The 27338-nt window shown below is 35.2% G+C and overlaps 1 protein-coding gene across 1 annotated transcript in view; it reads left to right on the top strand.

Annotated features, from left to right (window-relative positions):
- Window positions 1-27338, top strand: part of fmnl2a (formin-like 2a) — a 145665-nt gene that overhangs the window by 80645 nt on the left and 37682 nt on the right. Inside the window, exons 6-9 of the mRNA XM_056464814.1 lie at window positions 1137-1292; window positions 19172-19280; window positions 22334-22410; window positions 26196-26289. Of these exons, the coding sequence (XP_056320789.1) occupies window positions 1137-1292; window positions 19172-19280; window positions 22334-22410; window positions 26196-26289 (436 nt within the window). The remainder of the gene's footprint in view (window positions 1-1136; window positions 1293-19171; window positions 19281-22333; window positions 22411-26195; window positions 26290-27338) is intronic.

Below are 27338 nucleotides of genomic sequence, written 5' to 3'. Positions count from 1 at the left end.
CCTTTAATAGACACTAATATAATTAAGGACTTTATGTGAAGTGCTTTTATGTAAGAGTTTCATGTAATTTTGGGTGACTTTAACTACAGTTCGGCAGTTTCACCTTCACTCATGAACATTTCATTCATGCCCCTGTGAAAAACAGGTATTAGACACAAATAAGGAGTAAGGACTGGTGGGAGTGTTATGGAATTTAATAACACACGCCAAATGGAAAGAAAAAAAACGTCCGCGTTTCGTGATGTGTGTGTGTGTGTGTGTGTGTGTGTGTGTGTGTGTGTGTGTGTGTGTGTGTGTGTGTGTGCGGTCCTTTACTGACAGCCGCGGGTGTGGATCTTGTTGGAAAATATGGCGAAATGTCCTACATGACGATAATAGTAGGTTTTTACTTCAGTAATGCCACTAATATATGCATACTCCACATGTCTTAATTCCATTTCTGTTTAGTTAAGTTATGACTTTAGTCGGATTAAGGTAATCAAAAATTGTCGTTTTGAGCTTATGTAGCCCTACATTCAAAATTCATGTTTAACTGAATAAACAGTTAGTAAACACAAGTACATCTTATTGAATTTAATTTATTTTCATCACCAATTATCATAGTAAAACAGTTTCTCAAGCAGTTTGTGATGCATTTTGGAAACAGGAGATGAGCCTCTGGTCTAATGCACCACCTGGCTTGAGAAACCCGTTCTCAAAGATTTACTTCATTATTTGGGTAGCACACATATTCTGAATGCCTTCGGCAGAATTTAAATGAGCCATTTTAATCTAGATTAATGTAGATTAATTCCAAGATTACAGTGAGATTAATCTAGATTTAAAAAATTTATCTATGCCCACCTAACATATATATATATAATTCAAAAATCTACACAAATTTTATTGACATAAAAGTGGCTTGCTAGATCCAAGCTACAACTTGACTTGACTTGAAATAAGCAGTGACTTGACTTGACTTGAGGCTTGAAGGTTTTGATCTGCACATGTGTGACTTACTCCCATCTCTGCTATCTATTAAGCAATCAATTAGTGGTGTAATGTTCTAAAAGTCTTGTTAATGCTTTGTTAATAGTGTGACCAAACAATAATTTTCTCTTTTTTGTATGTTTGCTGTTATTTGTTGTGCTTTACAGGTATGATGGTGACAGTTCTGAGAACAGCACAGAGAACTCGGTGGATAAATCTAAAGCCTGGAGTCGATCGATTGAAGATCTCCATGGAGGAAACCACCTCTCGTCTGGAGGCTCAGGCAGTAACATCTCTAGAACCAACAGACATTCAACAATAAGGTGCGAATGTGCGCAAACTAAAATGTCATTGTAATTAAAACAAGATCGCAAATCGCACAAGATGCAGATATTAGCTATGTTTCCATTGAAACGCTCAAAACACTCAAACATGCCAAATTATCGCACACATACTACTTTAATAATAGTTCATTATGCACATTTGGAATATAAAAATGGATAAAAATGCTTAATGGAATCGTCAATATGCGTATCAATTTTGAAATGTGCGGACAACTGATTATGCTAAACTTTTTACATGATATGAAAAAATAAAATAAACTACGATGGAAACATATTTACAGAATATAATCCAGCGTGCACATCAAAAAAAAAGTCATGTGATTCCATTTCAACAGATCACGTGACAACAAAAAAGAATGATGAAATGACATTAATTGACAAATCAGCAAGCCAACTACATTGTAAAACATATGAAATGTTGTTTTGGTCATTCTATAATCCCTCAGCCAAAGTCCATCATCAAAGTGGTTCGATCAACAACAGAGGTCAAATGTAAATGCTGCTTTATTTAGGTTGTCAGGCAGGCAAGGGTCGAAACAGGAGCAGGCAACAATATAAACATAATCCAAATCGAGCAGGAAACAATCAATGAACGTTTAACAAACAAAGGGCCAAAAACACGACAAGGCAAGACAAGGAAAACACATTGTAAAGTTCACAGTGGAAAACAAGACTATAAATTATACAAAGTCCATGTAATCAGTGATGATGTCCTTCAGCTGTTTATGTAATCAGGTGGTGAACTGAAACCGGTGTGTGACTGCAGGTTATGATGGGATTTGTAGTTCAGATAAATGACAGGGAATGCTCTCCAGCAGCCTGCAAGGGCAATATCGTTGGCGATCATAAAACAGTGTAAATATTCGTTTAAGTACTGAGTAGTGTTAATTAATTACAACTGGTTACTATGTATATGGTTGTAGTTAGGTTAAGGGTTAGTTGCATGTAAAGATGCATAATTCATTGCAGCCATTGGAATCTTTTTAACCTAACATTTCCAGTCTCATTCACTTCCATTGGCTATCAAATATTAAAGAACAGCTCGATATGTTGCTTAATGTCGCAAACCGATATTTTTTTATCATATTATTCTACTCTTATTATGTTTAGTCATGAACACACTTTTTTGTAGAGCAAACCTCTTTATTCCCACAAACTCATTCTGAAAACGTAGCCCTATAAACATTTCTGGAGATTCCGAATTATGCAGCCAGAAGTACGTATGGCTGCATTTCATATTTAAAATGAACGATATGTGGCAGTATGACAGCATTTCTTTTCGCGCTTAACAGCTAACCACTTATCTCTGTATGGACAGCTTTCCCGCTATTACAGTTTGTCCAGTGGCTCGCCATGTACGTGGGCGGACTTGAGAACCATCGGCGGATCAATCTGTGCTTTTGAAAACACTAATGGTTGAGTTTAGGAAAGTAGGAGGGTAGGTCAGTCGATCTGTAAGTTGGTCAGTCGTTCAGTCAGTCAGTCAACAGCCGCCTCTGGTGGAATTATGTGAGAACAGCAGGCGCAAATTTTGAAATTTGAGATCTCAAAGATCTTACACAGCGGCCTCTGGTGGATTCGCAAAAATAAACACTGCAAAAAACTAACCTCCTGCAATGTATTTAGTGCTCTCCAGAAATGTATATAGAGGTACGTTTTCAGAATGAGCCTGGGTTGTATTATTCCCAGTCATTTCTCTCATACGCATCTGAATTGGAAGTTCTAAAACAATTGCAAAAGCGAGCGCACTTCTGCATTGCAGAATAAGGTCAATAGTAAGTGCATGAAACATTTGTAACTACGTCACCTTAAATTAAAGTGTTACCATATTATTACTGTATTGAGCATTTTGTTTACCATTTTTTTTAAATATATTTGGTGCCAGTTTACCAGGAAGTGACGATTTTATCCTCTTTGACTCATTAGATGAAGACGCTGCTTTACTTGCAAATGTTTTACACGATATTCCAGTTTTGCACATACGTCTAATTGGCGTCTTTCGATGGAAACATAGCTATTGATAATATCTAACTGAACGTGATATGGTGATATGGTGTGTCCCGACTGCAGAGTGTGTACAGACTTCATGTGATTTCTGAAAGGCTCTTTTGTGTGGTCATGAGGCCTGTAAGACTTTAAATGGCTTAGGAAACAGTGCACCATGTCAGAAGCAAGAGTAGAACACAGTGGACGTGTGTCTGTCTGTCTGTCTGGACGCTGACTCAGAGCACTGCTTTAGATGTTTTTATTCTGATGACCCATGGGATGACTGACACATCAGCGTCATATGAGTGTTAATAGACAGGAACTCCCCTGATGATGAGTTTTTGTCTTGTTTCTAGTCCAAATATCTAAAAATACTTAAATCAAGAAGCATTTTCTAGACAAGTAAAAACTATTGTCTTGTTTTTTGAGAAATTTTATGTCAAAATTAAGTTATTAAGTGAGTTTTTCACCAATGGCGTAAGCAAAATGATCTTATTTCAAACCGATTATTTGGCTTACCCCATTGGCTGATTATTTTGCTTGTTTTAAGGAAAAACAAACTTTATTCTGAGATATTATTTCTGAAAACAACACAATATTTTGTACCTGTCTTGACTTAAGAAATTCTAGATACTAGGACTAGAAACAAGACAAGACCACTAAGTAACAAAGGCAGTTTTTGCAGTGTTGTAGCAGCCTAAAGGAGGAACTGAAGTATTTAGGCTGAGCGTGAGGGGATCTGTTTGAATGGGTTCAATATGCTAAGCCCCTGTCATTTGAATTGGATTAAGGGCTAACCCTTATGCAGTAGCTGGAGAATTCCAGAGTCTAATTCAAGAATTCGGCACGCTTCTTTCTTCCGGGTCACATGTCAAAAGCTCCCGTCATTTCCATAGTGCTTCTGCTAGGGAATTGCAGCAACATTTAGAGAAAATGCTTTCAAAAACAAATTCACCATTTCACTACTGGCTTATTACCTGCATATTATTAAGATATGAACTATTTATTAGCACTTAAAAAGTATTATCTTATTTAACATCCCTATTTTTTAGTAACAGCTACCTTACTAACTATTAATAAGAAGCAAATTAGTAGTTTGCTGTTTATAATTTTAGGTAATGGTTCGTTGATAGCATTACTTGTACATTAAAATAAAGTGTGAGCAAAAATGTTATGAAACTTTAATGAAATATATCAAGATATCTCTAAAAAGAATGCTTGTGTGTGTATTTAGGGACGTTTGTCTTAAAAAAATATGAACTTAAAGCCTCCTGAATCGTATATTCAGCTTCAATTAATATGAAATAATGAAATCTCTACATTTTTGTCTTGGATTTACTCTACTAAGTCATATAAATATTGAGCATCTATTTTGTGTACTAAAAATATGCGTTTTATATCTGTCCCTACATTCTTGTCAACTCTGTTACATTGGTTATAAAAAGGCATAACAATCTTTAAAACACTGGTAGAAAAAGCATGTCAATTCTTCTGGTGGTAAACTCTGAAAATCACTGAGGTATGCCATTAATATTATCTCAGTAATTTGTGCAAAATGTTTGGGTACACCAAATATAGATCAAATAATTGTCAACTCTATTATTGTGATATTTCAGTGAATTTCTCCATCGGACCCTTTTGTAGAAGGATAACTATACATATTAAACTTTAGTAATTATAATGATTCTATTAAAACCTGGTTATGGTTAGTTTAGTTTAAGAAACTTCTCTTTGAACAGTATCATTTGACTATTATTAAGACTTTATTAATACTTTTTAAATTGATTGATGGATTTATGTTTGTAATATTTTTGTTTTGTGTGTTGGTCTTTTTTTGGTAATAATTTTAAGTAATAACACATTTCTATAGACCATTTCAATGTGGTGATGTCACTGGCCCATGAACATTTCCTTCTTGTTATCAAACTATTTTATAACTAACAAAATCAATTCAATCATAACTTAATGTAAATCAGCTATCATAACTTTATTTATCAACATTTTGCTCTTTTTGGATTCTCATTTGTGTAAAACATTGTAAACATGTAAAAAAAAATGTTGGGATCATTGTTTTCGTTTACATCCCTCTAAATGGTCTATATAGTCATTTCTATGAATGCACCAATAGATTTTTCATTTTTATTTTATTTTTTTGTCCAATACTAATTTGAGCAAAATACTTTCAGATAATTCCAATACTAATATGTCAAATTGTCTACAGTACTATGCAGTAAAAGCATTTTTTTACTCCATTTTAGTAATTTTAATGAATATGGATGGGATCCATTTAACATAAGAAGCACAAATTGAAATATATACAGTTGAAATATATGAAGTTGAAATTATTAGCCCACTGAATTATTAGCCCCTCTGTTAATTTTTTTCCCCAATGTCTGTTTAACGGAGGGAAGATTTTTTTCAACACATTTCTAAACATAATAGTTTTAATAACACATTTCTAATAACTGATTTATTTTATCTTTGTCATGATGACAGTAAATAATATTTGACTAGATGTTTTTCAAGACACTTCTATACAGCTTAAAGTGACATTTAAAGGCTTAACTATGTTAATTAGGTTAACTAGGCAGGTTATGGTAATTAGGCAAGTTATTGTATAACGATGGTTTGTTCTGTAGACTATTGAAAAAAAATATAGCTTAAAGTGGCTAATAAATTTGTCCTTAAAATGTTTATTTTTTTAAATTAAAAACTGCTTTTTAGCTGAAATGAAACAAATAAGACTTTCCCCAGAAGAAAAAAATATTATTAGACATACTGTGAAAATTTCCTTGCTCTGTTAAACATCATTTGGGAAATATTAAAAAAGAAAAAGAAATAATAATAATTCTGACTTCAACTGTATATATTTTTTTTAATTAAAACATGACAATCTTTAAAAACAAAAGGTATTTTTTCTATTTAATATTTCTCTTAATAGCATAAACTTTCATTTGACATATAACAAAATATATTTACTTAATAAGCATGCCAAATATATATGTTAAATACAAGTAATATTGCTATATGTAAATCATAAACTTAATGACATTTTTGAAAACCACTGTATTATTCAAAAGACATTGCCTTCATGTTATTATTAACTATCTGTGTCTTTTATCATCTGTATTATTGCCAGTATATAGCTTTAAATGTATCCAATAAATACCATTGACTGACATATTGGTCCATCCTTAGTATTTTCTAATAGCTAATAACCTAACAAATGAAAAGTATCTGTAAATTTAGGGGATTGAAACATTTTTTGGTCCCACTTTATATTACAGGGTGTCTGCGGGGTTTAAAAAATTATTGGAAGTAAAATAATGAGAAAATTAAGGCCCTTGAAAGGTATTAAAAAGTCCTAATCACGTTTTTACAAGGTCTTAAGTTTTATTCAAGCGTTGTCCAAAGTGTTTGACTCCGAAAAAGCATACATATATTTATTTTCCTCCTAATATTAACAATGGCGTTCTCGGTCCACGTGATTGGTTTGGGCTGGGGTGCGTGCGACCAAGCTCCTTCGTCCAGGTGATGTCAGGTAATGTTCAATAAACATGGAAAGGTGATGTGACGCTCCACGTGTAGCAAAACTATAGAGCGAAATGGGAAAAATTGATAAGTTTGCATATTCCTGGTTGGAGAAAGACAAGTTTAAACAGCCTGATGCTGAAAACAACCGTGTAATTTATTCTTTCAAACTTTGTTTCGTCCGAGCTTATCTGAGTTCTGTTGCATGGTTGTGCATTGATTTATATAACTACAACTGTTTATTAAGTTAAAGGATCTTATTGAAGTGGCGACGAGCTCTTAAAATATTCTGAGAGGTCTTAAAAAGGTGTTGAAATTACCTTTAGGATTCCTGCATATACCCTGTATTAGATGGCCTAAACTAGTATATACTTACATTGAAATTAATCAGTTTTTACAATGTACATGTTGTGTAAATACATGTTTTTAAGGTGTACTTATAATTGATTAAATATCTGCATGTAATTACACTTTTAATTACACTGTTGACCATCCCATACACCATAACTCACTCTTAAACCTACCCATACCATCAAACCTACCCTAACCCTACCTCAAGAGCACCAGAAGTGTTCTGCAAAACATTATGAACACAGTAAGTACATTGTATTTACTTTTTTGATGCAAGTGCATAGTAGTTAAGGTCACGTAATATAAAGTGGGACCCAAATTTGAAGTTTGATCTTCCTGGAATTATGATCTGTCTGCATTTTTTGTCAAATTAATCACCGTAAATAATGGAGTTGTCACTCTGTCTGCAGTTTGCTGTTGTGTGTTCCTATCTGCAATACAAGGCACGTTCTTTTTAAGTCATCTGACAGAGTCTTTGATCCTCTTCTCTCCCCTTCCATGTTTATTCCTAATGTGCTTGATTATGAAGGTTAGATTAAGAGACTGAGCTCAGTTGCTAAGTAGTTAGCTGTGTGCCTGCAGCCTCAGAACGTGCCCTCGTCTCCAGCGTAATCTCTCTTTTTTACCTGTTATTTTAACCTGTTTATTCAGATCGTGCTGCTGTGAAAGCGCTGTTTATGAATCACTCCTGTTCTAGTTCTGAAGCTCTGCCCAGATGCAGTAGATTTGTTGCTGTGTTTTGCTTCTGCTCCTAGTCAGTTTTGCAACACAGGCTCATTGGGGATATGTGCACCTGGGCTACATAATTGTGAGACCACAAATATGTCCCCTGGCGTATACGTCTGGCTGCATTTTGTGTTAAAAACAAACTCTACATGGTGGTATGAAGTTGCTAACTACCTCGGTTTATTTTTGTGCTACTGGACAGCTTTTGCAGAGCGGTCAGTTTGCTTGGTAACTCACCTAGTACAGCATCAGACGTGAGATGTGGAACAGACTGGGGATTGAGTCTGGCAAAGGATAGTTACAGAAACCAGTTAAAACAAACCCCCCCACACAAAACAGTGTGAAATCATGGTAAAAAAATGTGATCACGATGATCAATTAAATCAGGTTTTGTACAGGCGATTTAAATTCTGCGTATTATAACCTTAGTGAATCAACAGGATATCCCAGAGTCCTAACCGGACATGATTCTAGGGGGCATTTAATTTTTCATCACCACACCGTGTCCTGTATATATCAGCTTGCTATTGACTGACCTAGACATGAGTTGAAACCAGAAGTTTTCATACACTCTAAAAAAAGGACATAACCATTTTTTAAAAATGTCTGATGGTAAATCATACTAAACGTTTACTATTTTAGTTCTGTTAGGATTACCTAAATGATTTACATTTGCTAAAATGCCAGAATAATGAGAGAAATTTTAGAGAATTGTTTTATTAATTTCTAGACTAAAGTTTACACACATTTCCTTGTTTTTTTTAGCTTTGCTTTTAAATTGTATAACTTTAGTCAAATGTTTTGGGTATCCTTCCACAAGTTTCTCACAATAGTTTGCAGGAATTTTGGCCCATTCCTCCTGACAGAACTACTGTAACTGAGTCAGATTTGTTGGCTGTCTTGCTCGCACAAGCCTTTTCAACTCTGCCCACAAATTTTCTATAGGATTGAGGTCAGGGCTTTGTGATGGCCACTCCAAAACATTCACTCTGTTGTCCTTAAAGCACATTTTAACTAATTTGGCAGTATGCTTACGGTCATCGTCTGTTTGGAAGACCCATTTGTGGCCAAATTTTAATTTCCTGGCTGATGTCTTGAGACGTTGCTTCAGTATTTCTACATAATGTTCTTTCTTCATCTATGCTGTGAAGTGGACCAGTCCCTCCTGCAGCAAAACAGCCCCACAACATGATGCTGCCGCCCCCATACTTCACAGTTGGGATGGTGTTCCTAGGCTTGTAAGCTTTCCCCTTTGTCCTCCAAATGTAACACTGGTCATTATGGCCAAACAGTTCAATCTTAGTTCCATCAGACCACAGGACATGTCTCCAAAAATGATTCATTTCCCAGTGTCATTTAGCAAATTGTAATCTGGCTTTTTTTGTTGGTTTTCCCATGTTGTTACACAAGGAAGCAGTGTGTTTGAGGTTTTCCTTGAGTACTATTCTACAGTTGTGCCTCCAATTAACTCAAATGTTGTCAATTAGCCAATCAGAAACTTCCAAAACCTTCACACCATCATCTGAGCTTTTTCAGAACCATAATAATCTTATTGTATGCAAACTTGACTTTCAAGAAAAGTTATAACAATTTCTCAAAAAATATCTCTCAATATTCTGCTATTAAGCACAACAGAAACTCATTTGATAATCCTATCATACCTAAAAGAGAAAAAGTTTAGTCACATTAACATCTGACTTTTTTTTAAAAATATTTATGTGCCTTTTTATACAGTGTATGTAAACTTCTGGTTTCAACTGTATATACTATATAACTGCAAGTTGACTATGTTTATATATAACTACTTTAACCATTGAAAACTATTAGGTACTAGGTAATTAGTTAATATAGTTAGTAATTAATAAAGTTATGATAACTAATAACCTTAACTTTTACGAATTTGATTGTAATGCAATAATGTGGCTCTTTTGCGAAGCTGCAAATGTGAGGCAGCAAATTAACATTGTGAAAAGCGCTATACAAATAAACTTGAATTGAACTGACCCACAAATCCCCTTTCCTAAACCCAACCCACAGTGTTTTCAAAAGCAACCATAAGAGAAAAGCAAACCCGATTAATGGACGCGCGTGAGAAGAACATGTAAAGGGCACATATGATGCGCAAACATGACCTAGTTACGCATTTGAGATTGGCAGAAATGTAAACAGTGGCCTCTAGTGGAATTGTGAAAAACTCATTGCAAGTAGATGTTGCCTCTGCCACGTATTTCACGGTTCCCGAAAATGTAGCCCCGGGCAGGTATCTCCAATGAGCCTGAGTTTTTAGGGTTTGATATACTGAATTTCAATTATAAACAAGAGTATTTCTCAAATGTCCCTGTTTCCCTCCTGAAGAACGCAGACTCATCCACAATGTCCAAAGTGCTCACAGAAACAAGGGTATGTCAGCTTTTTACTATTTCAAGTTGTGTAGATTTGAATAGAAATTAGAATAGCGCTAGATTATTGATTGGTTAGTGCTGTTTATAATATACACTACCTGATAAAAGTTTTGTCGCCTATCCAAGTTTTAGGAACAGCAAATAATAACTCGACTTCTAGTTGATCATTTGGTATCGGAAGTGGCTAATATGAAAGGCAAAGGCCTCTAGATTACGTTTATTTTACCAAAATAAAATATGATCATGGCTTGATTTTTAATGATTTCATTAGGACGGTAAAGCCTGACTTTGCTTAGACAAAATAATGTTCATGTCTGGTGACTGGGCTGGCCAATCCTGGAGCACCTTGACCTTCTTTGCTTTCAGGAACTCTGATGCGGAGGCTGAAGTATGAGAAGGAGCGCTATCCTGCTGGGGAATTTGCCCTCTCCTGTGGTTTGTAATGTAATGGGCAGCACGTCTTGATACCTCAGGCTGTTGATGTTGCCACCCACTCTGCAGATCTCTTGCACGCCCCCATACCGAATGTAACCCCGAACCATGATTTTTCTATCACCAAACTTGTCTGATATCTGTAAGAATCTTGGGTTCCTGTGGGTTCCAATAGATCTTCTGCAGTATTTGTGAGGATTGGGATAAGGTTCAACAGATGATTCATCAGAAATATCTACCTTCTGCCACTTCCAAATGATCATTGTTATTATTTATATTAATATATTATTATAGAGGTCAAGTTATTATTTGTTGTTCTTACAACTGGTATCGATTATGTACACCATATTTATCATGTTTCTTCTTCTGATGAACACTAAAGAAGAAGTATGGAAAAACGTTGGTAACCTTTACTTCAGTTTTTAGTGTTTTCCCTACTGTACAAGTGCCTTTGTTCATGATATTTTCAACTATTTTCAATAAAAATAAACAGATTTGGCACAAGAATAAGTAAATGATCATAGAATGTAGATTCTCAGGGTAAAAAATCCTTTTTAAAAAGCTCCACTTTTTATAGAAGCGTCATCATTTTTCTTTGTAGCCTCAGATGTTTTGCATCAGACGAGCATTGAATATTCTTTTAATTTTTTTAAAAAACTCAAACAAAATAATATTTTGGGGATTTTGTGATGTCACAGAGCTTGAGTTGTATTGATTCGCATCCGTCATGTATTAGAAGTGCTGTTCTGTTCTCATAAAACACACAGCTTCAGGCATAATCTTTCGTATCTTCACAAAGAACATGTTTAAGCGTGTGTAATTGTGAAATCACACTGATACATATGAGAAATAATAATGCTCCAACTGAGCACAGTCATACATCCGGATATGATAAAGACATTACACACACAGGCTTTTTTTAATCTCCAGAAGACTGAAGGTCTTTGTGATGTTCTGGGCAAAATAATAATAAAAAAATCCCACTTTAAACACAACTACGCAGTCACTGTAAAAGATGTGAAAGCTGAAAGACAAAGCACATCACAGCTGTGAGATTCTCCTAGTTATCAATGCAGAGCAGGCGTGTGCAGTATTTGAAAATAAGTGCATCTCAGTGTTTTCAGGTATCTTTCTTTCTTTCTTTCTTTCAAAGAAATTAATTACTTTACAAATTTAGTTATGTTAATTAACTAATTTACTAAATATATATTTTTAATTGTTGATGAATTATTTACTATTATTTACGATTATTTACTAATTAATTTATTTAATTATTTAAAATTAATAAACTTGTTATTAACAGTTTATATATTTAAAATAAAATATAAAAATTACATTAGAATGTAAAAATGTAAAATGTAAAATAATTGATTAATTAATTTACTTACTAATTTATTTATTTATTTAAAAGTAATTAATTAACAAATTTATTTATTTAAAATTATTTATTTTTTATTAATTTGTTTAATTATTTACAAATTTATGTATTTAAAATTATTGATTCATTACTTTACAATTTTTTTTAAATGAATAAACGGATGAATTTCTTTATTTACTAATTTATTTATTTATTTTAAAGTATTAATCAATTTAAAAAAATTATTTATGTAAAATAATAATATACAAATTTTTGCAAATTAATTTTATTTTTTCTAATTAATTAATTAATTTATTTATTTATTTATTTAAAATGAATTAACTTATTTACTAAATTATCTATTTAAAATTATTGATTATTTAATTACTTTACAATTTAAAAAAATGAATAAATTCATTTATTCACTTATTTATTTAAAAGTATTAATTAAATAAGAAATAAATTTAAATATTTGAATATAATATTTTTGAGTAATTTTTTTAATTAATTACTTATAATTGATTTGCTAATTAACTTATTTAAAATTGATTAACTTATTTACTGATTTACTATTTTATTTATTTAAAATGACTGATTAATTAATTACTTTGCAATTTTTTATTTAAAACTGAATAAATAAATGAATGCATTTACTAATTTATTTATTTTTTAAGTATAATTAATTATTTAACAAATGTATTTGTGCATTTAAAATATGTTTATTTGTTTACGTATATAACTATATAAATGATATAACTGATATAACGTATATAACTGATAAATTATATTTATTATGTTATAATTATCACTATATATATGAGCATTTTAGAGGGGAAAAAAGAAAGACAATAGTGTGTGTAAACTCATATTTTGCCATATTTTTGCCCCATATTGACTATTTAACTGTAAAACTGACTGCTCCATGACAGTGTGCACTGCACCCACTCTTTAATAGATTAGCTACATACCTGATGCTTCCACAAATAATCTGTAATAGACGCTACACATTGCACACTGCAGACATGAGTGAGGTCCTCTTCCTGTGTGCGTGTGTGCTTCTGAATGAGTTCCCTCAGGCACCACTCCTGACATATTGCATTATGTGTGTTTGTGTGTGTTTTCCGAAAATCACGCCCCGCTCGTCTTGTGACAGTCCTGAAAAAGAACTGTGTCCTCTTTGTGTGTGTGTTTGTGTATGTGTAAACCTTCTCTAGTCTGTTTGTGTGCCTGTTTACATTTCTCTATTTGTCGTGTGCATGATTTTGTCTCGTTTGTGTAAAATGCGTAAATACCAACACAATCTGACGGCCATTCGTAACTTTTCGATTTAGTGGCTAATTCTAATGCTCTCTTTCGTACAATTTCGTACAATTTTGCTCATCCCCCATTGACGGTTACGTTTAGGGGTGGGGTTTGGTGCCACGCCTCTTTTTTGTACATCCTACGAATTCATATAAATTAGCCACTAAACTGACAAAATGTACAATAGTTAGATTTCCTCGTGAGATCAGGCTGTAAATACAGTGCTCAGCATAAATCAAAATGAGTTGAGTCAGTGAATATAGCCAATCATTTTTGGTGTGTTTAAACCATAGACTGTAAAATATATGGACGTAGTACCCGTGACATCACCCATAGGTATCTGAAAAATACAAAAGAAGCTACAAGTAGGCGTGGCCAACCGTCGCCATTTTGTTCGCACGTCATCCCACCGACCGGGGGAGACCAAACAAGGGCAAAGAAGCGGAGCTACAGACGCCTGCTGGCATTTTGCTTTGACAGACTTTTCTTTGGGAGCAATGCTTAATACTTGCTTACCTGCGACTCGCTTGTGTTCTGACCACATGTGCTTGGTTGTATACTATATAAATAAAGTGTTTAGACTTTTTAAAAACACTGTTGTGATACATTGAGCCACCGAGCATTGTTCTTATGATGTTTTTCTACAGGAGGAAAACACAAATTACTTCCAAACACTTCAGATATAGTCTTTGTTAGTAAATGCAAGGCTGTTTATGAAATCAAGGGCATAACACTGTATTACAACGTTTCAGATGACTGTTCTAGAGCCTACAGCTAATCAATCTGTCAGATTCTGGAGTGCATTACAGCTCTAAAGAACATTCATTTATTCATTTTCTTTTCGGCTTAGTCCCTTTTTTAATCTGGGGTCGCCACAGCGGAATGAACCGCCAACTCATCCAGCATTTGTTTTTATGCAGCGTATGCCCTTCCAGCTGCAACCCATCACTGGGAAACACATACACACTTATTCACACACACATACACTACGGACAATTTAGCCTACCCAATTAACCTGTACCACATGTCTTTGGACTGTGGGGGAAACCGGAGCACCCGGAGGAAACGCCAACACAGAAGCGCTAACTGACCCAGCCGAGGATCGAACCAGTGACCTTCTTGCTGTGAGGCGACAGCACTACCTTCTGCGCCACAGCATTGCCCGCTAAAGAAAATTAGAAATGATAAATGATCTTAAGTAAAACAAATACATTTATAGATGTGGTATGCAAGTACATAATTTCACTCACCTGGGAAACTTGAATGGTTTGTAAACACAAATAAGTGCACACAGCATGCTATAGTATCTGATAATCGCAGGAAATAATTCCAAAAGGCAATTGACTGTGTAAAGAAACATTAAACAAAACAAAAATACAATGTATATGCCGAGTTCAGCAGCTAATCAGCCGGAATGAAGCTGCGGTTACACTAGAGTTTGATAATGCAAAATTCTGTCGTGTGGCGCCGCGAAAAGGGGCGGGATTAAACAAGATGATTAGACATTTAAAAAAGCTAGCGATTGCTCCATATTTTAAATTTCTGTCCAGAGAGGTCATGTTTTGATCCTCGATTGGTCTCACACAGTCAAGTGGTGCGATTTTGCAGGTCGTTCACCAAGCTTGAACTTTGCACCGCAGCTACATGCGAAACTTGACCCATGACCTTGCGTTTCCGGTCTGAGGCATTCGGGTTCGTATGAGTAGATGTCTATGGGGAGAAAAGTCAAGTGTGACTGCAGCTTAAGCTGAGGTGAAGTGACGGCGACCAGTGAGAGCTAGCTGTCTCTCAAGTGGCCACGCCCTTAATTATGCAGACTTAATAAAACCTAATAAAAACAAAACGGATGAGTTCTAAAAAATGTCACCCCCCTCACAGTTGTCATGAAGGGTAATCATGGCTGTATGAACCAAAGCCATCTTTTGTACCAGGTTATAAACATGTTTTTATCAGCTGTAAAAATGGCTAATTTACTATTGCAGTCAGAAATCATTTGGGTTTCGTAAAGCCAGTCCCCCAAGGCGAGTCGCTGAATTGCAGTTTTAGTTACTTCCGTGTTGGCTTCCCAAGGGAGAGCAGGAGGTTGCCGCTTAGTTTAAACAAAATAGATTGAAAAACAATTATATCTATTAAAATAAGAATTTGATCACTGAACATCATTAGCAATAGAAAGAGCAAATATTTAAATTCAGAATTAAAATACTGCAATTTTACATCTAAATGTAATATTTTTTTATGTTTTTCTTGATTTTTCCTGTTTAATACAATTGTATTTAATTATGTCCCCAACATATTGATTTGGGTGTACTATTTTTTGGACTGTGATCCTTTTTGTTCTAAGATGAGTTCCAGTTTTGTCTTTGGTACTGGCTAATTTAATGTTTACGCGCAAATAAATTACTGTAAAGCGTCCTATAAAAATATCAACTTAAACGAGAGATCTCATTATGCTGAGCACTTTATTTTAGTACCTGCTTGTGTGTGTGTGAGTTCTCTTTGTGTGCATCTGTTGCTCTGCTTTGCCGTTCTCACACATAAAAGCCTTTGGCGCGGGCCTGAAGGCTGGCATGCATGTTAATGACGCTGCTCTTGTGTTGTGGAGGTGTGTGTGTGTGCGTTTTAACTGCTGGAAGACAATAATACCTCTCACTCATCACATATGGCAGTCTCCAGTCACACGCATACACTGCTGACAGACCTAAACACAACACTATTGTCATTTAAAAATCTGAACAACAACCTCAAGTGTTTGAGTGTGAGAGAACTTCCTGTGGTCGTCGGATCTCTTGACCGAATTCACTGGGAATCTAGATTAGCATGGGACTGTAGATTTGTTTTTACATGATGATGATGGGCGGCACAGTGGCTCAGTGGTAAGCACTGTCACCTTACAGCAAGAAGGTCGCTGGTTCCACTCCCGGGTGGACCAGTTAGCTTTTCTGTGTGGAGTTGTGCATGTGCATGTTGGCGTGGGTTTCCTCCGGGTGCTCCTGTTTCCCACACAGTCCAAACACATGCGCTATAGGGGAATTGAATAAACTAAATTGGCCCTAGTGTATGAGTGTGTTTGTGCATATGAGAGTGTATGGGTGTTTCCCAGTACTGGTTTGCAGCTGGAAAGGCATCCGCTGTGTGATGAATAAAGGGACTAAGCCGAAGGAAAATGAATGATGATGATGATTATGGTTTTAAAGGATTTTCCTGATATGAGGATGTTGAAAGTTTTAGTTAGACTAGATTTTAAGGTGATGCAAGTACTGTGTAAGTCTTAATTTAACTGCGGAGTAATATTAATTACTTAAATGTACTGTATTTACATACGGTTGGGGTTAGAACTTGGTTTACTGTAAGTTTAGGGTGTTACATGTAATTACGCATGATTCATTGTAATTACTATAGTAAGTGCATGGAACATGTGTATCTACGTCACCTTAAGGTGTTACCCAGGTTTTAAAGCAGTAGTTACATATAAATAGGGCCCAGACAGAATCTGCTGAGAATTTGGTAAAAAATCTGCAGATTATGTGGAATATTTTGGGTGAATCGTAACAAAAATTTAATATATGAAATAAAAAATGATAGCTTTTAAACTTTTATTTAATATGTTAACAATGCAAATCCATCCAGATCCTCTTATTTGGTAAACAAAGCAAGTCTCTCATGTAATATCACTACTAAAACACAGAAATTATTACCTTACTAACTGTATTTTAAGTAAATCATAAAATAGTTTTTTATATTAGTCAGTAATATTACTGAAATTAATTTAAAAACTGAACACGCTTACACACAACTAAATAAATAGACTTAACGATGAGCTAAAAAAATCTGCGAAAATCTATGGATTCCGTGTAGGCCTACATATTCTAACTACCAACTTGTGGTTAGTATGATTAATTTTAAGGCCTAACAATTAAAAAGGCACTTGAAACTGATCAAAGTTGACAATTTAAACGGTTATTAACATTTATTTTTCAAATAATATGTGTGCTTTTTATGAAAAAAGCTGTGTGTTTTCACAAGATATTAAGGAGCAATCTGATTTCAGCATTTTCAAACAATTTGACAATAATGATAATTACAGTGCTCAGCATATATAAGTACACCCCCTCACAAATCTTTCTTTTAAATTCATATTTTTAATAGGAAGCTTTACAATATTATATCTGTGCATATATATTAGATTAGTCAGTACTAAAGCCAAATATGGAGTTTATCTACAAAATAATTACGAGAACGGTCCAAAACTTGAACACCTAAATTTATATGTTAGAGAAAAATATTAAATTTAAATTTAAAAAAGAGGAAAATCAAGAGAAGCAAAAAATTGAATAACTTTGTAGGTTTCAGTCACCTGCCAAATGCCAAACCGTGTACAAAAAAAACTGTGGTTTTGACAATACCTGTGTTCGTCTTGGTACGAATTGACACTGAAATCTTGTAATAGATTAGCACTGTAGAGCACATCCTTAAACACTGCTGATTGGCAGTTTTGTTCATAGAGCAAAGATAAGCAATAGGGGTGGAAGAAAAACTGTATTCACCTCACTGACGCGTATCTGAAGACGATTGTATATTAATCAGTGTATTTTTCTAAATCAATTTATATTTAATTGTATTACTTTTTCTTACACGTGAAAGGTAGACATTACCTTTTTTATTCCATCCATAGAGGACTATATGTATTTCTTTACTGTACTAACGTTAGATTAGACTGTATTCGTTTTAAACTGGCACAAGAAAGTGAAACTACAAGTATAGGCGAAGTATTGAATTGGCAGATTAGTGATTCAGCCCAGTCCTAATATGTACTGGGTTCCATTCGGAAGTGTTCATCCCTATGCCCTATTCCCTATTCCCTTCTGAATGTCCAAATTTAACGCAGTGTGTAGCACTGAACAAATTCCTTGCTCTTAGGATCATGGCCTGAAGTGTCCATCAGTTGTATCCTTTAAAAAAAGTTTCATTCCAAAGGGCCCTTCAAACCCTTCAAGTTTGAACATTTCAGTTTGGAACGGAACAAGTTGGAAGTATGGCGGACATGATAGTTTTTGCTCCAAAGTGAACTTTGGAGGGCGATATATCCAGTTTGGAACGGAACAACTATTAATACGTCAATTGATCAGATGATACACATGGCTTTTCAATATGGAAAGCCAGACAGCTCAAGAACTTGGAATTTCAAGAACATGTCACAATAGTTTACTTGCAGAAAATGTGTTGTATTTTATATCGTGTTCTACATGTAAACCGCGCAGTGCACACAAACAAAATGTTAGTCTCAATATGTGTTTACATGTTAAAATTGCTAAACTTTGAGCTTTCAGGCTTACTTTATAAATGCTCCCGTATCCATGTATCTGTGTTCACGGTGCGTGAACAGCAGTGACCAGTGGTGAAGCGATGACCATAAGAGCCAATGTTAGGCATGTAAACAAAATGGCCAATCAGCTGTGTTTAAAAACACTACTCAAATGTTCATGGGAAATACATATGTTTTTAACATTTTTGTATTGATTGGTACCGAAGCCAATACTTTTGACAACTTTTCAATAGAGTTTTGTATTCGTTTTAAGACTATTATATCATCCTCATGTTGCTTCAGGGCTGTAAAAGGTCATTATTCTATAGAAAACAAAGATGTTTTATGTGAATGTGGACATCCTGAAATATTTGATCAGAAAATAATAGAGCAATGATGGTTCAATTGTTCATGTTTGATAGACTGTTGATGAATTTTTTAATAAACTACCATGCTGGTTTGTTTTCAGGTCTAATACGTTACCCAGCAGGAGGACATTGAAGAACTCCAGATTAGTATGTAAGAAAGACGACGTTCATGTGTGCATTATGTGTCTACGGGCTATCATGAACTACCAGGTAAATCAAAAAAACTTTCAATCTGTGTTGGTAAGGATCTTTCATACCTTTTCTTAGACATTTCAGGTTTTCTCATTTCTGTACTAAATCATCAAAATGTCTGTGTTCCTAATGTTAAAACAACAGCCATTAAATGATCTTGACCAGCTCTGTTAAGAGACAGTTTATCCAAAAATGAAACATCACTCACTATATACTCTCCCTCAAGTGGTTCCAGACGTTATGAGTTTCTTTCTTCTGTTGAACACAAAGGGCCCTATCATACACTCGGTGCAATACATAAGGGTGCAAGATTGTGCTTCCAAGATGTGTTGCTAGTTTCAGACCAACGCAACACTAATTTCCCGACTTTCATACATTGTTTAAATAGCAAATCCATTTGTGCCACTTTGTAGACTCATGGGTGTTTCGGTCTGGAAAAGAAGTGTGTTAAGGCGCATTGTTGGTGTGCAATGCTATTTTGAGGAACTAAATAGACTTCGCAATAGACCAGCTGAGAGCAGGTCTAAAGTCCAGCGCAGAGCGCGTCAGTTGTGCAACTCACTTAAACATTGCTTAAAACATGCAGGATGTACAGCAATAAACAATTATCTTTACAAATGAAAAAGATCTTACAGGATTAAAATGTTACAAAAGTTATTATTTTCTACATAAATATAAAAACCAGTACCTCCATGCCTTCTTCACCTCGGGGGCTTTTTTCAGATTATTCAAGACAAATTGCTTTTGTATAATGCTATTATTATCATATTTATATTCTTTTATTAAAAACAAGCTTAGATTTGTCCACCTGTCAGGTTTGGACCATATGGGGCATAGCATGTGTATTTGAATATAACTCATTTTTTGACCACACTTCGTTATTAATGTTCATTATTCATTGCTGAAAATTAGAACTGAATTTAGAATAGTTTTGAAACAAATCTTTGCACTTAACAAACTAAATTAATTATGTAGGCTAATGGATGTCTTCAGTGGAGTGCGTACAACACCGTTTCTCATTCACAAAAAAGGAGGAAAGTGAAAGTAACGGCCGAAAGGAGGGGGTATCCGTGCTGCAGATGCTAACTGTTTTGAAGTGTTCAGTTTTGCACTTACAACGTCCGCCATTTAAATAGCACATGCCGCCATGGAGCGACGCAATCGACTCTTAAAGGGAATGGAAATGGACTCTGGTGGTTTATCTCAAAACACACCATAAACTCATGAGAGATAAGCTAACCCTGTTAGACCATGTGCTGCAGCGCAGAGCGTATTTTCCCGTCCTTAAAATGCCAAAAGTAGATTCTGACATACCCTTAATGTTTTTTAGACTTTGTGCCTAGACCGTTAAAATAGAGCCCAAAAGAGGATTTTTTGAAGAAAGCTTAAAACCTGTCTTTCTTTTTTTTTTTTTTTTTTTTTAAATCCTCTTTGTGTTCAACAGAAGAAAGAAACTCATAAAAGTCTGGAACCACTTGAGAGAGAGTGAATAGTGAGTGAATGTTCATTTTTGGATGAACTGTCTCTTTAACAAAGCTGGTCAAGAGCACTTAGTGGCTGTTGTATTAAGTTGTATGTAGTTTTTTTTACATTTGATTATTCAATGTTTGTAGCATTTATGTAGATTTTTTTGTATCTGAATACTAATCCTAATAATAAATAATAATCAGATATTATAATATTTTGTTTTTATTTAACTCTTGTGTGCTGTTGTGGATGTTTTCATCCACTCTGGGGTGATTTTGAGTCTTAATTTGTTCATAACTTCTCTGTGTTTCAGCTAGCAGAATAATTTTTGGTGACAAATCCTATTTTAACACATATTTAGAGAAAACTTTTGAATTAAAAAAAAAAACTCAGCAATACACTCTGGGCAAATTGACTACCCTTTTTATGTTCAGAATGAAAACATCCACTGAATTAAACTGCTGTAAAAATGTATAAGATTATTTTTTTTCTTTTTTTTTTCTATTTTTTTGCCATTTATCTGTTAATCAACCTCAGTCCTTATCAAAACTAATAAATTGCTTAGAAAACTACAGTATTTTAACTCTTTAAGTGCCAAATTAATAAATGATGTGACTGATTTAGTGCAAAATCACACAAAATGATGTATTTGCAATATAAAAAATAATAGTGGACAGGATTTTTTTTTACATTTTATCGCAGTCTTGGAAAAATATTGATCTGATGCATTTTAACAGCGGTTTAATTTAGTGGATGTTTTGATCCCAAACATAACAAAAGGGTAGTCAATTTGAACAGTGCACAAGGATTAATATAAATACATTAGTTTATAGCAGCAAAACTAAATCTTTGGCCTACATCTGTATATACAAATCATCAAAAATATCACTTTTACAGTTTAGCAAGCCCCTAACATTAACAAAAACCTGTTGACACACATACAGTGCTCAGCATATATAAGTACACCACTCACAAATCTCTCTTTCAAATTCATATTTTTAATAGGAAGCTTTACAATATTATATTTGTGCATAGATATTATATTAGTCAGTACTGAAGCCAAATCTGGAGCATATCTACCAAAATAACATACGATAACGTTAATATTTTAGAGAAAAATATTAAATATAAATTTAAATAAGAGGAAAAATCAAGAGAAGCAAAAAAATTGAAAAAATTAGCTGAAATTTTTTAGGTTGCCATTTTGTTTGCACTATTTCACTTCTTTAATAGTATTATCTTTCAATTTCTCAATATGTTTGGTGACTAAAATATTATTTTCATAAGTATATCTGTTTAATAAATCTGGTTTGTTCAAATGCACCAAAATACATTGCCTATATTCACTGAGAAATAGATAAACATATTCATTTTCAAAATGGGCTGTACTCAATTATCCTGAGCACTGTATTTAGAGCACAGATCGTACAATCCAGCTCTGCAACAGGTTTCAGTCTGGGCCTTACATATACAGAAGGCGCACAAACAGAAACACGGTGATTTGTGAAAAGCTGTTCGCTCTTCATCACGTTTTATGTTCAGATAATAAATCTTGAAGATCCTGCTATGTTTGCTAATTAGTCCTCTCTCTGTCTCTCACTCAGTATGGCTTCAACATGGTCATGTCTCACCCTCATGCTGTGAATGAAATTGCACTAAGTCTGAACAATAAGAATCCCAGGTAACCCGTAGAGACGGAGCAAATGTGTGTGTGTGGATCTGTGAGCGCTTTCCCAGAATTCACTGCTTTTATTCATCTCGGTTGTGACTCCCCTTTCAGAGTCATAAATACTGGCAGCTATAACAACAAACCCCTTAATCTGTCTGTATGTGTGTGTATGTGTGTGCTCCTTAAAGGGATAGTTCACCCAAAAATGAAAATGTCCTGTTTATTCACTCACCCACAGGTCATGGAAGATGTAGGTGACCTTTTAAAAACTTGTTTAGGTTGTAGCTGAATCCGTGGTCCTAAGTGATTCATATATAAAGGTAGTGAATAGGTATTTAGATTAAAAATAAACTCATACAAATTAGTCCGAATCAATAGCCATGGCTCCTGATGACACACTGTGGCACATGCGCATATGTAGTCTAATTGTACACAGCTAATTCATCAGTGTTAAATTTCGAATGTTGCGGTAATTCAGAGTAAAGTGTTGAAATTCTAGAGTCAGATAAAGATTAAATAACCGTCTCAGTGTTAGAAGCTCTTCCTTGTCATGCAGAGTTACATGTATCTAATGCTAATACAGTGTTGACTACTACATCCGGGAATTTATGCAGCAATATCCCTGTAGGATTTTTCCAGATGCTATTTTCTTTTGCCACAAGGAGCACTGAGAAGAAGCAACTGGTGGGTAAAAGTACTTAAAATGTTTGTATATAGACATTTGACATCCAAATCGTTATATACAGTTTGTAACCAGGGGTAGGACACTTACAACAGAGTTCAGACCACATGCAGGTTTATTGAGGCAGTCAGGCAAGCAATGGTCAACACGGGTGCAAACAGATGTGCATAGTCAATCCACAATCGTAGTACAATAACAGGCGAGAGGTCGGAAGGCAGGCAGCTGACAGGGACAAAAAGACAAAGTAGGCGAGGGTCAAAAACATGGAAAAACAAGACAAGGAAACATCGTTGTAATGTCACTGAAAGCAAATAAGACTCGGCAACTAGAGTGAGTGTATGTGCTGCTTAAATAGTGTGTGTAATCAGTCCTTGAAAATCCTCCGGTGGTGCGTGTGTAATCAATCGGAATGAGGAACATGTGTTTGAGTGGAGTGCATATTTTACACTATAAGAGTTTGCCTATTAACACTCTATGAGTGTTAATAATGTTTACTCTTTCAAAAGTGTTATTTTAACACTTTTATAGTGGTTCCCATATAAACTCCATGGTAGTTTGAACTCTAAGGTAGTTGAATCTACTATCTAAAATTTGCAGTGTAGTCCCATTCAATTTGATGACAAAAGCACAAGAGCGCATGCTTGCACAGGAGGTCAGGTGATGCAGTTCGTTGGTAGCGATTGGTGATTCCTCGCACATTCGTCACGACAGTACTACATAAAACTACATTTGCACATGCGTCAAGCAGGCCGTGGAATAAATGGAGTTGATCATTTCAATTTGAATGTATTAAATGCAAATAAGTTACATTTCTTACACTAACTAATTGTTCCACTTCACAAGACTGCAGTGTGCCGTCAGGAGCCATAGCTTTTGATTTGGACTTGTGTTTGTTTTTAATCTAAAAGACCTCTCACAGTTCACGGCCATTATAGGAATCATCAAGGACCACAAATTCTGCTCAAAATCTTCTTGAATGGGTGACCTGTGGGTGAGTAAACTAATGGGAAATTTTCATTTTTTGGTGAACTATCCCTTTCCGTTGTGGGAACACAAGTATAGCGATACCAGTACATTTTGACATTGTGGGAACATTTTTTCTAGTATATTGAAAATGTAAAAATGCAGAAAGTATTATGTGATGGTTGGGTTTAGGGGCAGAAGTTTAGAATATACATTCTGCAGAGTAAAAAATTATTTATCTATATAATTAATATAGTAATCAAGTATAATTAATGTTATCTACAGGTATGGGAAGTCCCCATAAAGACACATAAAGAAAGGGTGTGAAAAAGTGTTTTCCCTTTCTGATTTCTTATCACTTTGCATGTTTGTAGCACTTTAATGTTTCAGATCATCAAACAAATGTAAAGATTAAACAAATATAACACAAGTAAACGCATCACACAGTTTTGAAATGAACGTTTTTATTATTAATGAAAAACAAAATACAAAACTGCAATAAATTACTAGCCATGTGTGGAAAAAGTTTTGCATGTGTATCAAAATATCCTGAAGGACAATGTCCAGCCATCTGTTAGTGACCTCAAGCTGAAGAAAACTTGGGTTCTGCTGCAGGACAATGATCCAAAGCACACCAGCAAGTGCACTTCTGAATGGGTGAAGAAAAACTAAATAAAGACTTTGGAGTGGCCTAGTCAAAGTCCTGATCCGAATCCAATTGAGATGCTGTGGCATGATTTTTAAAAAGGCGTTTCATGCTCAAAAACACTCTAATGTGGCAGAATTACAGCAATTCTACAAAAATTAGTGTGCTAAAATCCCTCAACAGCGCTGGAACAGACTCATTCCAAGTTATCGATATGCCTGATTGCAGTTGTTGCTGCTAAGGGTAGCTCAACCAGTTCTTAGGTTTAAGGGGCAAACATTTTCAACACAGGGCTATATAGTTTTGTATTTAGTTTTCCCAAAATAATAAAAACCTTAGTTTCACAACTGGATGACATGTTTACTTGTGTTGTCTTTGACTAATATTGAAATTTGTTTAATGTTCTTAAATATTAAAGTGTGACAAACATGCGAAGAAAAAAAAAGAAATGAGTAAACATAATCACAGCAAACACTTTTTTTCACACCACTGAACCTGTACGAATGTGTTTGAGTGTGTGTGCTGGTTTGGGTGTTTTAAAAGGACAAATTTGTATAATGACATGGGGATGACCTAGGTATTACACTGTTGAGGGTGTTTATAAGGACATTACTTATGTCCTCTTAAATCAAAATGCTTAAAAATCATACTTAACAGAGTCTTTTGGGATTAAAAATTCCCCAGAGGTTTCCAATGAGTGCGATGGTTAGGTTTAGGGGTGGGGTGATGAATGTGATATAATTAGCAGTTTTTATAGTTAAAAAATACATTACGCTCATGGAGAGTCCTCATAAACCACCAAAACCAACAACCAATCACGGTCATATCTGTTGAGCATGTGCACACAATGGCTAATCAGCAGTGTTTAAAACCGTACTCAACAGCACTCAGATGTTATTGGGAAATAACCGAAGACAATACCATTGACAACCCTACAATAGAGTTTACTATTAGTTTTAAGCCAGTGTTTCTCAACCACGTTCCTGGAAGACCACCAGCTCTGCACATTTCCATGTCTTCTTAACCAAACCTACCTGATTCAGATCATCAGTCCATTAGCAGAGACTGAAAGACCTGTAATAGCTGTGACAAAGGAGACATCCAAAACATGCGGTGTTGGAGGTCCTACACTGTAAAACCCAACAGTCAAGTTAATTCTACTCACTTGAAAAGAGTTTTGAACTCAGTGTTGAAGGTAATGAGTTAATTAAATACCTCATTACTTCAACTCAAATAGAGTAAATTCACAATACTCATTTAAATTAGTTTTTTTGAACTCAAATGGTTTGTTACAATGAGTTTCCTCAAACGATTTGAGTTGCCTTAACTTCTTTGGGTTTTACAGTGTACAGGAACGTGGTTGAAAAACACTGTTTTAAGCTATTATATCATAAACAAATGAAACCATTGTTTTTCTGTGTGTGCATGTGTGTGTGTGTGTATGTATAAAGAGAGAGGTTTATATTCAGTGTAAATAACAAAAATATCTTGCTGTTTTGTGATCAGGACTAAGGCTCTGGTGTTGGAGCTGCTGGCTGCCGTGTGTTTGGTTCGAGGAGGTCATGAGATCATTCTCTCTGCCTTTGATCATTTTAAAGAGGTACACACTCTTAAAGCCCTGCTCACACTGTGATTTCAGACACGTTTTGATCATCTGAGACAATTTGGGGAAATCCTGAAAGGTTCCTGTGGTCTTTGATAATTAGTTTGACATGTTCACTGACAGTAGATTAATGGCCGTTGTGGTTAGATTTTCTCTTCGATGAAGTTCTAGCAGTGTCCGAAGATTTCAGAGTGACTTTAGCTATGACAAACGTCAAACCAAGAACCAATAGGAGTGCCAAATCTGATGACACAATCAGCATGACAACTTTAAACCACCTGTACTTCCTATTTATGATGCAAAATAATAGTCATTAAACTCAACACTGCTACAGATAATAATAGTTATAGTTTAATTGCTCATTGATCATCCTACTGAAAAAAACTGTTTAAACCAGCTTAGGCTGGTTGGCTGGTTTTAGCTGGTCGACCAGCCTGGTTTTAGAGGGGTTTGGGCCATTTCCAGGCTGGTTTCCAGCCATTTCTAGCCTGGTCGAAGCTGGTCAGGCTGGAAAATGACCAACTAAAACCAGCTTGACCAGCCTAGCCAGGCTGGGAGCCCAGCCAAAACCAGCTATGTTTAGGATTTAGCTGGTCATTTTCTAGCCTGACCAGCAAAGACCAAGCTGGAAATGGCTGGAAATGGCCAAAACCCCTCTAAACCAGGCTGGTCAACCAGCTAAAACCAGCCAACCAGCCTATGCTGGTTTAAGCTGGACTTTTCAGCAGGGCAAGTCTTCGGATTGATCCCATGGGCTAGCCTGAAAACCCACTGGTGACCTACTCACACCTGCAGTTTCTTCACGATGGACATCCAGCATTCTCCAGCCTCCAGTGCCTAGACTGCAGCTCTGCACAGGAAGTTTGGCCGGAGAAATAGTCATGCCAACTGAGCCTGGTTTCTCTCGAGGTTCTTTTACTTCACTTTCGTCAATTGGTGAAGTTTGTTCTCACCACTGTCGCCACTGGCTAGCTTGGTTTGGGACTTGTGGAGTTGCGCATCTGTGGATTTGCTCTTCAGTGTTTAGACTTTAAGCAGTGAAATTT

The sequence above is a fragment of the Danio aesculapii genome, chromosome 9 (assembly GCF_903798145.1).
Source record: "Danio aesculapii chromosome 9, fDanAes4.1, whole genome shotgun sequence".
NCBI classification, from domain to species: Eukaryota; Metazoa; Chordata; class Actinopteri; order Cypriniformes; family Danionidae; genus Danio; species Danio aesculapii.
The sequence above is the reverse complement of the archived record's forward strand: the minus strand, read 5'-3'. Positions and strand labels throughout refer to the sequence as shown.